The following is a 16,407-nucleotide window of genomic DNA, read 5'->3' as shown; positions in this document are numbered from 1 at the left end:
CTCCTCTGAATGTTTAAGCAGCTTGTCAGCCAGGCTCACCATCAGGTCTGTGTTCGCCCCAGTGAACATTCAACGCTGTCGGTGAGTTTCAGCTAAATTGAAAAAACCATCGACCGTTGATTGTACCCTGTGGCCAGCTCTTGTCGCTCCCAATGATCACATACTCCAGCACACCCACAAATTGTGGCCGCGTTCTCTCTCTCACACAAATAACACACACGCATCTTGATGTCCTCTCCGCCCCTGCTCGCCAAGGATTGCCCCCCCCCCCGAACAACTTGGTGGATGACTTCGGCCTCCAACCTCAGCAAAGGTCACAATCAACATTCATTGCTGTCGGTGGGTTTAACTGTGTGGAAAAGCTCACAGAACAATGAATGCAACTGTGGCCCAGATTTACACAGCCAACCGTCACAAAGGATATAGCTAGATATGCTGAGTGCATGTTTATTATTTATTTGATCAACCCCAAAGGCTTGTAGAGGCAATGCAAAGAGACAGAGCTCAGAATCTATTTTGATCATCCTGGTTTGGGAGATTTGCTATGTGGCTGCTTGAAAGAAAAATAAAGTTTTTTTTTTCCAAACTATCTGCCGCATGGTATTCTGTGTTTATTCTCGCTCACCATCACAGGGGGGTTTATTAACCAAGCTGAAATTTGAAATCACGTGTGGATGTGTGCTTTTTGTAAGCAACTGTTCGACATAGCCCTTTAGGAGGCTACTGTAGGATCATTGCTTTAGTTTAACAAGTATTACTGAAATAAGACCTGGGACATAATCTCTTACAGTATGCACTCCACTCCACAGTATGCACTGTTTTAAGATATGTAATATGATGTTGGTGAAAATGAATGAGACTTGTGTTTTAACCATAGGTGGACTATTTAAATCAAATTAAATCAACATGCAACATTATTAATATAAAATGTTTCTTACATTTTATAAAACAAGCATTTTAGAATAGTAAATATGAATGCACATTTCACCACTGATAAGTCGACGAAGACAGTCTGGTTGATCAAAGGCATTGTCACACAAGAGCCGACATGCTACAGCTAACAGATATACAATCTAGAAAAACAATCTGCTGTGATAAGGTGGTGCGTGTACACCATGTGAAAGAAATATGTGAATCCAGTCTGGAAGATAATTCTCCGGGTATGAGCAGGAAGGTCTGTTGGATAGATCCAGATATGAAGCGCATCAGTATATACCTATCCCCAAAGACCGGAGTGGCGGGATTTTTCGACCAGGCATTCTCTTGTGAAGCGAGAAAGCCTGGGAACAAGGTGATGGTTAAAGGGGGGAAAGTAGTGTGTCTGGGGTATGGGTGAAATGCAAATGCAAGGTGTATGTGTGGAAAATAGTGGACGTGTGGTGGGGTTATGGGTGGAAGGCTACTTCTTTTAAATGTTGGGGGTCTACAGCTGCCATGGGCCAACAGCTGGGCCAACAGCCAGACCAGCTGTGCCACGCTGCCATTTAGCTCCTGTCATGAGGTTAGTGTGGACTAACTTCTTGAGATGTAGGAAGGAACGCTGCAACGCCCTCACGAACAGGTGATCAAAGCACGCCATCTCCTGGTATTAGTAGAAACTACACCCACACAAAAGGGTAAACTACTATTAACTTAGAAATGAGGTAAAAACCATGTCAGAGTAGTGCCTGACTTCGAAAATGTATTTTTCTGTATATTAATGATACTGATATTAAACATTTAGCTATGTCGCCATTCTCACATGTTCTGCTCCTTAAATGCTATCTCCCCAAATGATTAGTCTTTTGTACTGCCGTATGATGCATAATTAGTGGGTATTCCCTTATTACCCACTAGAGGCAATACATTTTTTGAAATAACAATGGGGGACACAACGTTAGTGGGTGTTAAATTATATCAATACCTCATTATTGTAAATGCTGTTTATATAAGAGACTCGATGGCTGTTGCAAAATCCGTTATAGGTAATGAATCATTTGAATCCGATTCATTGTGGTGTGCTTGATTGTACAAGAAAAAACACACTCATTATTTCTTTCCAGTCATTTAAAAAAAACATCTTACAAAAAAAAATTCTACAAAAATTAAGAAGACACACAATGTTAGTAATGCATAATGTTCCTACATATAAAATCACCATGACATTTACTTACACTAACACTAATTTACTGATTTTATATTTTGGAGACTTTTCATTAGTGGGTAGCTATACAACTACTACCGTTTTATTGTTGTAATTGGCCCTTAAAGAATGTGCTGTAAACACCCCAACATTAAACCAACTTATTTCTAGGCCTAGGTTTGCTAGATCTACACCAAACTTGTATATGACAACCTTCCAGTGTAATAAGTCTGACAAGTGCTTCTTTTTGAAACTGTTCTTAATTATATGAAATCACATCATAAGGGCCACTTAAAACACAGCAATCAAGTGATCTGCTTGTTTTGAGTTTATGCTAGCTTTTCTTTTTTTCTAACAATTTAATTAAATGTGGAAAAAAAATTAAACATACCATTTGAAATTGCTGTACAAAAAACCTCCAATATAATCACGTTCACTAAGTAAATAAAGCTAGGACGGTACAATGCTTAAAATACTTGATCGACTCTAGATGCCTGTAAAAAAAGGGAGCCCATTTGAAGCATATGATAATGAACATCAACATAACATGTATGACCTTGATCATGACAGCCATCAGTACATTGTTTTTTCACATCCACTATCCTTCTCCCTGAGCAGCAGCTTGAGTGGAGGGTCCCTCTAATCGAGGGTCTGTGGCACAGTTCCCTCTCCCTCCACTAGGGGGTGGGGTCACTGTCCAGAACGGATGTCTGCAGGCCTCAGCTGCCTCTCGCCTTCGGCCAGGAAGATGTTCATGGCGCGGTAGAGCAGACGCACCCCCAGCTCCTTCTTCCTCTTCACCTGCCAGGTGGACACAACGCCGTAGTAGTCTCCTCGCTTCTGGTTGGTCAGCATCTTCAGTCCTGGATGTGGGTCGAGTGCCGTGTCATGAAATAGTTGGTGACGGTGGGGCGAAGACAAACGTGCAGGTGCATGACACTATCTGGACTTCCATCATAGTAACCCATCCACGACACGTGTTTGGCATTGATCACATTCCGTCTTCCAACCAAAAAGGTGACAACTAAGGAAACTCTTTCCTTAGTTGGGAGTCAGATGGCTGACCGGTGAGGTAGTCGGGCTATTAATCAGAAGGTTGCCGGAACGAGTCCCCGCCATGCCAAATGACATTGTGTCCTTGGACAAGGCACTTTACTCTACTTGCCTCGGGGGGAATGTCCCTGTACTTACAGTAAGTCACTCTGGATAAGAGCGTCTGCTAAATGACTAAATGTAAATGTAAACTCTTGGATTGATAAACTACAGGCTGATGAACTCCCAGGCCAAAATGAGGACCTAGAAGTTCTTTTTTTTTTCTAAATAGTTTTTTGTAACCACTTCTTCTGTATTATTTACTTGGTTGTCCAACACCATCTGCTGTAGTGTGTGTGTCTACACCCTCTCTACCCCACAACACCATCCAAGGGGAAGATTGTTATTGGTGGTGGAATACTACTAGAACAGGGCTAGGGGCCTGTTCCATAAAGGCCACTCAAACAAGTTGTACTTAAAGTCCCAAACTAGACTCAAATTAGCTTACCAAGTCAAGCAGGGCTGAAGCGGTTCCATAAAGGCCAATTTCAGCTCACGCAGTCCTACTAATTCAAGTCAGATTTAAGTAGTCAAGCTAATTGCGTGCACCCTATTCATAAGCAGCCCGAGAGGTAAAACAAACATGGATCATACAATCCACCACGGCAAAAGCAATGCACACGGCCACGCGACTTCTTCCAGAAATAATGTTCCCTTCAAGCCGTGTATTAAAACACCTCCCTCATCCACCGCTTCATCAAAATGAAACGACATGCCATGATTGACGTGAACGATAGGCTACGTAGGTCGAGGTCGTTTTTTAGACCTTTAATTACTTTGTTGATTAAAAACAGACACCCTCTACATGTAAATGTACTTTTTTGACATTGTATTAAATAAATAGCCTACTATTAATCAATACATTACCCAGTAGCCTAACTTAGACATGGTTGTATTTCGGGAAAATGGAGGATATAGATGTAGCCTATGGATTTAGGTTTGTTTTGCAATTGTTGCAACTGTTAACAACTATATAGCTATGATAATTATACTCAGATACTTTAGATTGAGATAGGCCTATGCCTGATGCCTAAACATTTGAAATCACAAACTAGGCCAGCCATAGGCTACGTTTAACGTGGCGTATATGAAATAATTGTTCATCATTGTTTAATGCATTAGGCTAAATGTTGTAGCCTATGGAGGCTATTTAAGTTGATTTTCCGAATGAACTAGAAATGAGTCCGACTAACTGACATGTCTGGCTTATTCGGTAAACTCGCTTTATGGAACAGGCCTCAGGTGTTACCGAGTTCTGTTTGATTCCTGGATGAAGGCTTGATGCCAAAACACGTTGGTTTGAAAGGTTTAATTGTTTTATGAAGAGAGTGTCTTGGGAGTGTTTTGTAAAGCAGGTTAACTTTGTCATGTAAAACCGGCTCACGGACTTGAATGAAATTACTAATTTCATAAAAAATGAACATCTGACAGCAAAAGAGACTCACCAATGGCATCCACCATGCAGGCCTCGCGTGTGTAGGCCTCAACTGGTATGACGTTCTGGAAGCAGTGGAGAGAGATGACCCCCTGACCAGCCTTCCATACCTGGAGAATGTGCTGCACCTTCGTGCACAACTTCTATGTGTGTGTGTGTGAGAGAGAGGGAGAGAGAGAGAGAGATTCAATGCTTTTGCATTGTCGTGCCACTCTGCTTTAACCGTGATACTCCTTCACATACAAGGCAATGAAGATACATGGTCAAACCTTTGAGGTCTTGTCCCCTCGGAAGTATTCCAGAGCCTCGTACAGGTGGCTGTAGGGCCGCGAGCGCTTGCCCTTCCCGATGTAGAATATGGAGCCGATAAACGTCTGGAAGCACTCAAGTGGAGTCATGGAGTGACTACGGTATGGAAGGTTCTTTGTTACCCTGTAAGAGAAGTCAACCGTACAGAGAAATAAGTATCAATATATGTTACCAATGGTTTAGCTTTGGGTTTGTTGCAGAGTGTACATACAAACATGGGTCCTAACATATAGGCTTGATTTACTTGTGTGGAAGAAATTGCAATTTCCTGTGTGCTTACATTATTCACTAATCAATAGAACTAGTCATTGGATGCTAGTTAGTATGTTCTCATGTAAGCTTGCTATTAATAAGAGTAGATGTGTCAGGGTTAATAGATGTTCGAAGTCAGGAGAAAGTACTGGCTAAATGTTCCTTGTCATGACTACAAGGAGAGCTCCAACTATGAACTCTCTACTCTACTTGGTCATGAGTTGGGAGCTGTGAATCTCTTTCTCTGAGACTGTTGTCACGTCATTACTGCCTGACTGTCACTATCTATGTATACATTCTTTTGCCATATAAAAGATGGTCCTCCGGCCTTCAGAGCGGAGAGAGACATGATTGAGACCTAAACCTGGTGTTGTGTTGTAATTTATTGTCAGAGGTCTGGTTCTCTCTCCCAATCTGCAAATTGATAAATACTTATTAAAATCCAGAACTCAACTGAACTTAGTCACTCCGTTTATGAAGAGACGGACAAAACACTTTCTTCATCAATTGATGTGCACTTTTAGCATTTACATAACTATGAAATGACCCGATATAAGACTATGGAATCACAGTAAAAGCATCCATAACTCACCACAGACAATGAAAAAAGGAAAACTAAATCAGTCAACCCTCAAATAAACTCAGTCAACCCTAAAATGAACTCAAGTATTGACTCCAAAAACAACTCCACCACAATAGCACAAACGTAGGATCTGACCTGGGGTCCAGCAGAAGGTAGTTGAAGCTCGACTTGATGACACCCTCTCTCCACTTCCTGTTCTGATCGGCTTGGTCAAACTGCTGGCACAGAGCCAGCTCATCGGCCTGGCAATCAGGCAGCTCCAACGTCTGCAAGGCCCGGCACAGCTCCGGACTGTGGCCCGACATCACTACAGCCGGAGAACAAGATTGACATCCAATAATAACATTAGCATGGACTAAGTACTAAGAAATACACTTTGAATCGTTCCTACACCCTTGAGGGTCGCTCTCTCATTCAGATTCTAGAGGAACTGATATTCTGCAATGTGTAGTAAGATAGTTCAATACCTGTTTGGAGCTGATCCGGATACTGAGCTTGGAACTTGGGCATTGGACTCGGCTCCAGTATCATGCGCTGGAGCCTCTGCATGTACACTGGCCGGGTTCTGCTGGTAATCGGACCGGGACTCTCACCTAGCTCCACCAGCCTGCGCCGCAGTTCCCGATCGGTCAGGCCCTCTGTGTTGGGAAGTTTCTCATCGACCGGCTTCCGGTTCTCCTTCCCTTTGGTCAGGCCGCCGTGCATAGAGCGCCAATCGTACAGCACTGTGTCCTCATCGCCCTCACTGCTCACGCTGGAGCTGAGGGAGGTATTAGTGGTGGGCGGGACGTGGGTTTCGATGAGCTCATGACCCTGCTCGGTGTCGGTGTAGAGGTACTCCACCGGTTCCTCCAGGTCCTGAATGAGAGGTCGACCCCCCGGGGTGTAGGAAAGGTCGGCCAGGCACCGTGGCTTGTGGAGGCCTGACAGTCGGCTCATGCTGTAGCGAGGGGTGCATCCCGTGCCGGGGGTGTCGTCCCTTGACCTCTTTGGGGAGAAGTAGCTAGAGCTGGACGAGAGCGTTCGGGAGGTGGATGATGTGGACTGGGATGATTCAGGCTGAGAGTCAGAGTCCTCGGTGGTCCATGATGGCTCTTCATCTCTCTTAAGACCACCAACTGGCTCCACTAGAGCAGTACTTCTGCCAGGTTCCTCTATACCTGGGTCACTTGAGCTTGTGTCGTCGGTCAGAAATGGACAAGCTTCCCTGATTTCTTTTCGAAGATGGGCCAGCCAAGGGTCTGTGTGATGATTTCTGGAGTCTGTTGACATTTCTTCTTCACCTCTCTCCAGAATAACTGTGTCGGCCAAAGTTTGAGGTTCGATGACTGCATCGGACAAACTGCCAGAGATTCTGAGGGTGTCTGCTTGACTGACACCATATGAACCAGTCCTTTGGCTGGCACTCTTGGGGATGATAATGGTGTCGGCTTGGCTTGCGCTCAGACACGAGTCGTCTTGAAGCGACCCAGCCTGGGTCTCCTGGTCCACAGAGCTCCGAGCAGTGCTACCATCACTGCTTCCAGGATAGACAGGAGTGGGACAACGCCCAGGTGTGTCACAAAAGACGCCATCACTGCTTTGCGACTTGGTCCTGTCACGGCGGGTTCTGGTGGGCGTGACCAGGCTTTGCTCGAACAAAGACAAGGTGGAGTTCTCCAGAGTTCTGCTGGTCCTCAGGGAACAGCGGCTGAGCCTCGATCGGGTCCGTCCTGTGACGAAAGGGCTCGGGGTGAAGACGTCAAGGTCGTCCTCACACGCAGCAGCTGCACGTGCCACAGGAGTGCATTGGACCGGTTGAGTTGCACGCTTCTCCTCAGCAGTGCCTGACGCAGCACCCACAACCTTCCCCTCAGGGCCACTGTTAATCTCCGACAGTTTGATTGGAGATATTTGTTCAGACAGTGTTAGTTTATCTATGGCTGGGTACTCATCTGCTCCTGTCATTTTGGATGACGGGTATTTTGGAGTTTCAGTTATAACAACCGGACTGCCAATACCCTGCCTAAATCCGTCAGTATGGAGGTTAGCATTCGTTTTATAATTATTATTGCCGGCTTCGACAACTGTGCTTTTCACTATCCCATGCTCGTCCTCACAGATTACACCTAAACTCGGATGTACGGAAGCGTCAAGGGCACTCATGTAATGGTCACTTTCACAACTGCTGTACCGACTGCTCCTGCTGCTGCTGCTACTGGTCCCAGTGCTACATGCTGGCCGCTCATCGGCCTTCACCTCCTCTCCGAGTCCATGACCCTTTTCATCCTTGTCCTCTTCCTCGGGTAGCAAGTGTCCTAGTACGGTTTTCTCCATGTCTTCCGCTGTAAAGTCATGAACATCCCTGGAGAAAGCAAACACGTGATCCGGGGATGTCACGTCGATGCCATGGCGGTGTAGAACAGTGGCCATGCGGTCGGAGTTGAGGAAGCCGGAGTACTCTGAAAGGTCGAGAGAGCAGTCTTTGGTGGCGGGACTATCTGGGACAGCGTGGTGACCCCTGAGCGACTCCGAGCTGAAAACGGGGAAATACTCGTCCGCGTCTTTGAAGCTCACGCTCTTGCGACTCGCACGTCGAAAGGGAAGGAGGGTTTCCAAAGGTGTGGCAGCGTTTCCGACCTGAACGTTACCCACGTCTTGGGTTGGTATTACGCTGTAGTCAGTGAGAAGAACACCCTCCTTCAGTCGAGGCAGGGTCGTTTTGGACCCAGCAACAGACATCCGTGTACTCGATAGCATAGACGGCGCCTCCGTTTTCCATTCACTGTCTATGTCCCAGGTTTTACTGTGGCCCACATTAGGCTTGACATCTGAAGGCCTTGAGAAGTGTCCTTCCCTCAAGCTTGGCCTCCTTATGGCAGACAAGTCAAGGAACGAGCATCGCGTGCTACTCAGCGGGCCCTCCCCAAAGTCGCTCAACAAGGACAGGCTCTGAACAGAGCAGTCGTCCGTCGTCTCAGCATAGCTGGATGTGTCCGCTTCACCGTTATAAACAGCTGCGGGGCAAGAGAAATGTCACGTTAAATACAAAACCAGTGTGTTTGCGTGGATTGATGTGCAGAAAGGAGCATCTCGGGGACCTAAATTGTCTTACAGTACTGGAACTGAGGCAGGTCTTCCTCCTCTGTGTCTAAAGAAGTGGACTGGTACTCCTTGAGGAGTGAGGCACACTTGCGGTTGTCCTGCTGTTGTGCTAGATCACCTGGTTTGTTGCCTTCCTATAAAGAACAATGAGAAGAAAAGCTAGACGATATGCATAACAAATACATGTTGATATTTGTCTACATAAAGAGAGTTTTAAACTGTCTATAAAGTCAGCTGGGGACATTGTTGATTGTGTTGCATTGTTTTTTGTATTATGTGTGGTTGTGCTGAAGAAGAAATAAAAAATGTAAAAGATACATTTATTTGTTGTGCTTACATAGACACTATTATGGTTCACATTGGCATTAAGCAGAGTTGGCAAAACAACTATGCTTTAACTATGCTAGTACCTGATCTTTTAAATGCGGATTTCCTCCATTCTTCAAGAGCAGTTTAAGGTTTTGATAACAACCCCACAAAGCAGCAACATGCAGGGGAGTCAACCCATCTGAGGATCTGGATGAAACAATGAACAATGTCTGATGCATGTGTAACTATCCAGCTATGTGCATATCCGTTTTGGAGTCGTAAAGATATATAGCAATTAAACATTCTAGCTAACACTATAGTGATGTCTGTCATTTACCTGAGATTAGGGTCAGCTCCATACTGCAGAATCAGCTTTAGACAGCGAGTATTTTTCTCGGACTCTTTGCCGACTGCTAGATGCACTGCTGCAACTCCATTGTTGTTAATACTATTGGGGTTTGAGCCTTGAGACAGAAGGATCTGCACGGCTCTGCCAAGAAGAATTAACGTGGTTATAATTATGTCATTGTACAGGCCCATAATGGATGGTACAAATACCACGTATGACACCTAACTGGTTAATCAAAATGGGATGAAAAAGTGATGTTTAGGCTGTAATCAGTAAACTATTATGCCAAGTAATTTTAGGTCTAGCGCTAGCTAGGTCGAAGCACAGAAGAAAGTATTTTTATTTGTGTGGCGTATATATAAACATCTTAGTTTACTTTGTAAACAAACTATTGTACATACAGGCCTTACACATATTCTATATTTGAGTAGTTACACTAGTTTGTCGCCAACTAGCAAGCTCTAATACAGTGCTGTAAGTAATCATTTGGGCTGATAGACTTGATGACAGCCAGTTACAAACATCGAACGTCTGCCTAATACCAATATCAATAACTTGGACTGAATAATGGCATATTGGCTAGCTAGCTATCAAATGGATAATTTGTAAAGTGTGTCTAGCTACTATATAGTCAGCCTAGCTGTGAGAGTGAGGTCAAATGTACCACTACCAGAGACTAAGAGATAACAGAATACATAACAAAGCTCCATGCTAACTTACGTAGAGAGCAAGTGTCTATGCAGAGCAAGACAGGCAGAAGTGCATATTACCTTGAATCCCCATCGTTCACTGCGTTGCACAGTTGAGTAGCCAGGTCTCTACTTTTATTTCGATGCATGATAATAGTTTCCCATGCCCGCTGGTTCGTGCTTGTTTGTCTAGCAACCTAGAGAATTATTTAACTTTTACTTTCAATTGCAGGTTGCAAATAGCATTAACAGTACCGAGCTAGTAAGCTAAACAACACGGTTAAAGTTCCCTCCAAGAACACTGATCCCGCCCCTTGGGTAGAGACCTTCCCATACATACCACTCATTGGCTGAATCCAACCAAAATCTCTATCCGGACCAATCTGACTACGTACTACGGACGTCCATTCCTGGTGGTCAAGTTTGGGTGTACCAGGGAACCTGCATGTGACACATGAAGTAGGCCTACCCTATCTAAAAAATACAATTTTGAATATATATATATTTTTTATGTTGTATCTATGCGAGAATAATCAACTGGCCTAGCATTGTGGTTTTGCCATCTGAATAAACTGAGAATGGACCTAGTTGGATTATTCTACTCAATTAGTGTATTTTACATGCCCAGAATACTAGTGTGTTTGGGATCGTGGTAAATGGTTTTCACTATGGGGTGTGAAAGAGTGGAAACAATATGTGCTTTTCCTCATCCTAGCTGCCAAGTTTTTTATCAAGTATTTACCAGAGCAATATATTCCTGGTTACCTGTTGGAGCAAGCCTAATCTCATAAATTAATTTCTCTGTGCAGGTTTTGACAACTACCTTTCAATGTTTCCTTCTCTGACAGCTACCCTGAAGTCCTGGCCAAGTGGGACAACTTCTTTCGGGTACATGTGAACTGACTTTTGCCCAGTCATAACGCGAGGCAGTAGGCATTTCCAACTAAATTTTTGAAATCTGTTGCATGACTGCAGGAGCTTTACAATAACTTGCCTTCCTACATTGTTATTTCAGTTGACACATTTTTGAGTACTAAATTGGCCTACAGGCTGCTGACTTGTAATGAGGGATTTTTCATTGACATTTCACTTTGACATTTTATTGCAAATAATTCACAATAATGTACATGGAGAATTGGAAGCTGTAAGACAACAATTCAAAGACACTATGTTACACCTACACCAGCCATCTTATAGCAGCTTCTGAACCTGATTTGATCAGTTTTAGCAAGGAGTGTCTATTAGTATGTACAGTAAGGGGGGGGGGGGGGGGGAATGTATTCTAAAGAAATTGCATGTTTGTGTCATAAGACGTTCTCCACTTTGTGGATCAGACCGATGTGAGGGAGATGAGGGCGGGTACTAGACCAAGCAGCAGCACCACAAAGCTGGGGTGGTGGGCTCCAGCATGGTCAGGGGAAGGTTCCAGATTGCAGTCTGCGTAGGGCTCAATGCAGGCTGCATAGGCCATGACATGGGCAATGTAGCTCTGCTCCTGGACCCCGTGGAACAGGTGGCTCATGGGCCCCTTGGCGAATATGGCCACATCCTCAGAGCCGTGCGTCTCAGAATCGAGAGGGACTGCCGACTGTTGTATGTACTCCTTGCTCGCTAAGGATAAATGGGATTAAAGAAGATTCAGACTTGCATGGCCGTTCTTTTAATCGAATGCAACCAGTATACGTTATAATAACACCACGTTTCCTTTCCATTATTCATGCATATGTAATTCCTATTAACATCACCAGGGGGCGCTAGTATAATATTTTTGTCTATAACGGGATGTCTGACAGAAATTCGTCCCACATGGTTTGACAGCAAGTACCTGCAACACTGGCATTCACATCTGGGCGACTTCCATTAATTATGATGTGGCCTGGTCCATTTCCATAGAGGGCAGTGGTGAATCGTTTATCATCCATAGCAGATGTCCGGGCCAATCCTTTTAGAGGCATATGCACACAACATTAGGTATTTCTGTAGTGTAGCATGTTTAATGTTTTGTAAAATGTAAACAAATTAATAAGGTTTTACCCAAGACAGGATTTCCTCTTTCTGAATAGCCCCCAAATGAGAATACATGGGAATGGTCGGCAGTGACCACAGATAACGTGTCCAGCTCGTTGGTCAGTTCAGCTGCTCGTCCAATAGCCCGGTCAAACTCCACCGCTTCTGTCAGGGCATAGCTGGCTTTGCTACCGTGGTGACCATGGTCAATTCTCCCCCTTGCAGTTTAAAAGATGGCCATAGTCGTGTCATGAGTAAGCAGTGGTTGTAGTGAATACATCAAAATTAGTTTAAATATAAGAAGTATTTAAAGCTAACATCCAAAATTGTCACTAACAATATTTCAGTTCAGTCTCCACATTATAGTTCCAGAGAAAAGGTACTCATCTTCCACGAATAGGTAGAATCCATTGGGGTTCCTGCGAAGGATCTTGATGGCTTTCTCCATCATTTCAGTGAGAGAGGGGTCCATGGAAGGATCACGATCCTGCTCGTAACGGGCGTCTTTCGGCTCAAACAGGCCTTTTCATAAAAATACCAGTGATTACATTTTGGGCTTCCAGTTTTAATAAATGGAAAACAATCCTTACTGTGAAGTTGTGAACTGTTCCAAATAACCGTTAAATATACATTTGGAACAATTAAATTACATATTTATATACATATTACAGCTAAAACTTCCCTTGCACTCTTTGGGTGCCTTACTCTGGACAAGAATGGTAAAGTATGTCTTCCTGCTTTTACATTATCTTGAGAACCCTCAGTCACATTTACTAAAATAATAGTTTGTGAGTAATGTAGAAAAGTGTGTTTTGAACCATCCCTCTCTTACCCATCAGGAAATCAGTCTTCTCTGGGTTCACTTTGTCGAAATCAGCTTTGTTCCAAACATAATGTGCATTCTGAGGGCATGAGACAGAAGGGAAAACAATTAATAAAACTAGTTAAGGATTTGAGGTGTCTTTTTGTAATCACACAGCATACAAGTTGTCATGTGAGCCCCTCCAAAATGTCTCCATTATCATTACGTCCTATGGTAATCATGACTGATTTTGTTGACTGACTGACAGACAGAATGTACTTTTTTGCCTTGCAGCCACAAAGCAGTGAGGTCAGTCTTGTCCAGGCGATCGCCTTTCATTGTTGGGTATTCTGGGTCAACGGCCTCATTGCTGAACATGTATTGCCTCCCTCCGCCAAGAATGACCTATCACAGCAAACACAGGGAAGGACAGACAGTTAAGTCAATGGGAGTCCATGTTTCAATTAATGGTTCCTGGGATGATGTGGTGAATGTATGACGAGGATGTCCCCCAACTCCAAAGTAAACGATTTGGTAAAGAGTGTTGAATATTTGCCACACAATTATCCAACACTGCAAAGACACTTTTCTATTATCCACAGTCAGAGGCCCTGTTGATTGCCAAGCAGTGTCTGAGTAGCAGAGCTAAAACGTCTGCTTCATGTCGTACATTGATCTCCGTGTTGTGGACCAGTTGGTAGGCGATGTCGCGGCAGCCTCCGGCAACAGCTTCGGCAGGGAGCTCAACGTCGCTGTACCAGCCGCGGTTGGCAGTGTGAGAGTACGCAGCCCCAGGAGAAGCGTGCTGAACGCGAGCAGTGGAAACTATTCCCACTGACTTCCCTAGAAACACAAATACATACAGAAGCTTTGTAGAATACAGTAGAGAGCGGAACAGTATTTCTGAGTCTGAGTCTGTAAAGTACCCATCCAAAGAGCCTCTATCTGTACAGTCAGTAACCTCACATGTAGGCGCAAACCTACATGCCTGCCAATTTTCAATTGCCAATGGCTCAATATCAAAATGTTCTTTGTGAGCCTTTATGGGGTCCGATAAAGACACTGTGTGTGCTGGTCGGCAGGCTTGCAGTCCTTTCCCTCATTGGTAACCACTGGTTGGTATATATATATATATATATATATATATATATATATATATATATATATATATATATATATATACATACACCAATATGTCAAAGGCAACAAGGAAGATGACCTGAAGTTCTGTACAGTCATTGTCAGCTTTCTACACCAGCAGGCCACACCAATGCTTCTCGTGGGAGGTGGGAGCGGAGGCAAGGACACGAGAAAGCGGCCGCCCTACCTGCCATTTTGGCACGGTGGAGTACTGATTTGACCTCGTTGCCGAAGGTGCTGCTGCAGTCGTAGCGCCGAGCCGAAGCACTGAGCCCCAGGGTTCCGTAGTTAGCCTTCACACCACACAGGTAGGCCGTGGCTGTGGCAGCGCTGTCGGGCATCTGCTGGTCAACGTTGTAAGTCTGCGGGGGGCAGCCACAGGCCACACACACAAAAACACACGCACACACCGACCACATGCATGCATACTTTTAATTGTCTATATGACAGACATCAAGTGGGAACATATTCTCAGGGTCAACTTGACAAAACATGCCCAGGAAGGCCAGGGCAAGATGGGGAAATAATGGATAGATTGTGGAAGACCTTAGACAAGGCCAGGTAAGGAAATGTGTCCATGACCAGACTCGACTCCTCTCCTGTCTTCCCATCCATCTGCCCTTTGAGGATACGTGCCGCAGTTATAGTAGGTATGCCCATGCCTAGGAAATGGGTGGGACAGGACACACACAACCTTTACACAAGTCAGACATGGAGGACAGCTCCTGGGTGGAACCCTTCTTTTTACGTGATATAATTAGAGCTTATGAGTCATAGACTTCATAGCCTTTTCATAGACTTATTTACAGTATAGAGAGACGGACAGAGACTTCAACTTACCTAACTATATCGGCGGAAAAAAGATAGTGCTAGCTTTCCAGAGAAAAGTTTGATGAATTGAATGAAATCAATCGATATAAAATGATCATTGTTTTCATTTATATTTAAATATTTTTTTATCTGGCTATCCAGGTGAAACTCTAGTGTTTGTTTAAAGAAATTGTTATGGCTGTTTAGTTTTAAAAACCCAGTCATGCTGTAGATCTGTGATCAGATCTGAAAACAAGCTACTCTCGAACCGATAGATGGATAGACATTAATAATTCTCTTGCTTGTCCATTTTGTGATTCTAAAGGATTTGATTTACACAGTAAGTTACAAACTGGCCTTTTACCTTGTTGTTTGTTTGCCATCACAACACTTTAACCAATAATTACCTTATATCATGTTCATATTTAACTTAAGTTATGAAAGTAAAGATCAATATCACAACTTCCCTGCAGTGACAGACAATGGATATACACTCATTTATAAGCAATTTATAAAAAGTGCTGAAATTGCTTGACCAGCAGGATTGTGCCATGACAAAGGTCTCTTTTTGATAAGGGCTTGATGGGATCCTTATCGATCTATTATGAAGTGATCTGTCCAAGTACACTGCCACATTTTATTGCTGTAGAGTGTGTGCTGTGTACTCACAACATAACACAATAAGGAATATTTATTTCTTATACTTCTTATCACATATTTTATTTCTACTATGCTCACTGCATCAACTGCCTACACCTCATTTACCCTATAATTAAGAATTGACAGATTCTCTCTCTCTCCCCCTCCCCCCTCTCTCTCTCTCTCTCTTTCTTTCTCTAAGTTAAGTCATTTACCGTCCCCCAGAAAAAGAATGAGGTTCTTGGCTTTGTGGAGATTAGGCTTCACATCCAGAGCCTTCCGCAGAGCTTGCTTGGCTTTGTTGTTCCAGTAGCTTGGGTGCTGCTCTTCCTCTAAGGAATGAACAAAGAATACAAAGTTGTGTTGTTTTGTCTACCCAACTAGCATCCAACCACAAAAGAAACCATTAGGAAAGAACTTTTTAGTCAGACCTGACCTAGCCAAAAACTAATGGCAGTACAGTTTGTGTTATTTAATATTAGCTCAGTCAAAAATTGTGTTCAGGATAGGTTTCAACACAGTGGTTTGTATTTTTCATGGGAAAAGTAAGATTATAGAGTAAGACTGTAGAATAATCCAAATATGATGGTTAAAATGTCTAAAAATATATTTTATACAACATTTTGCAGTCTTTTTAATTAATTTCTGAAAAACAAATTTCAATTTAAAAACAAAACCTTGTTTTACTGTATTTTCTTCTACTCACCTGGAATGATAGAAAAAGAAAAATCTAAAGAGAAAAAGAGTAGTAATCCAAGAATGATTAGGGCATGTTGTACAGCCAT

At 43.6% G+C, this 16,407-nt stretch overlaps 2 protein-coding genes across 2 annotated transcripts; both read right to left on the bottom strand.

Moving 5' to 3' along the window:
* Positions 1-1,019: 1,019 nt before the first annotated feature.
* Positions 1,020-10,508, bottom strand: LOC146254743 (uncharacterized). The gene is made up of 9 exons (XM_084675635.1): positions 10,306-10,508; positions 9,524-9,676; positions 9,288-9,393; positions 8,888-9,011; positions 6,261-8,789; positions 5,929-6,100; positions 4,919-5,081; positions 4,660-4,792; positions 1,020-2,985 (listed from the first exon to the last, which is right to left on the bottom strand). Exons 1-9 carry the CDS (start codon positions 10,371-10,373, stop codon positions 2,813-2,815), a joined length of 3,621 nt encoding a protein of 1,206 aa, XP_084531761.1. The 5' UTR covers positions 10,374-10,508; the 3' UTR covers positions 1,020-2,812.
* Positions 10,509-11,308: 800 nt separating this feature from the next.
* On the bottom strand, positions 11,309-16,407 carry alpi.2 (alkaline phosphatase, intestinal, tandem duplicate 2). Its single transcript, XM_084675636.1, has 11 exons — positions 16,329-16,407; positions 15,838-15,954; positions 14,720-14,835; positions 14,361-14,535; positions 13,704-13,876; positions 13,313-13,438; positions 13,064-13,133; positions 12,619-12,753; positions 12,259-12,450; positions 12,050-12,166; positions 11,309-11,835 (listed from the first exon to the last, which is right to left on the bottom strand). Exons 1-11 carry the CDS (start codon positions 16,405-16,407, stop codon positions 11,555-11,557), a joined length of 1,581 nt encoding a protein of 526 aa, XP_084531762.1. The 3' UTR covers positions 11,309-11,554.

This window comes from Hypomesus nipponensis, chromosome 16 (assembly GCF_054491055.1).
Source record: "Hypomesus nipponensis isolate SF chromosome 16, ASM5449105v1, whole genome shotgun sequence".
Lineage (NCBI taxonomy): Eukaryota > Metazoa > Chordata > Actinopteri > Osmeriformes > Osmeridae > Hypomesus > Hypomesus nipponensis.
This window is presented reverse-complemented; position numbering and strand designations above follow the sequence as displayed.

Excerpts from the sequence above, each read along its gene's own strand:
- alpi.2 (XM_084675636.1), bottom strand. The coding sequence starts at position 16,407 with ATGGCTGTACAACATGCCCTAATCATTCTTGGATTACTACTCTTTTTC. Across the intron at positions 13,439-13,703 it reads TCCACAACACGGAGATCAAT|GTCATTCTTGGCGGAGGGAG; the intron begins GTACGACATGAA and ends TTGCTGTGATAG. Across the intron at positions 12,754-13,063 it reads GAAGACTGATTTCCTGATGG|GCCTGTTTGAGCCGAAAGAC; the intron begins GTAAGAGAGGGA and ends TTTTATGAAAAG.
- LOC146254743 (XM_084675635.1), bottom strand. The coding sequence starts at position 10,373 with ATGCATCGAAATAAAAGTAGAGACCTGGCTACTCAACTGTGCAACGCA. Across the intron at positions 8,790-8,887 it reads CCTGCCTCAGTTCCAGTACT|CTGTTTATAACGGTGAAGCG; the intron begins GTAAGACAATTT and ends CTTGCCCCGCAG. Across the intron at positions 6,101-6,260 it reads TCCGGATCAGCTCCAAACAG|TGATGTCGGGCCACAGTCCG; the intron begins GTATTGAACTAT and ends CTCCGGCTGTAG.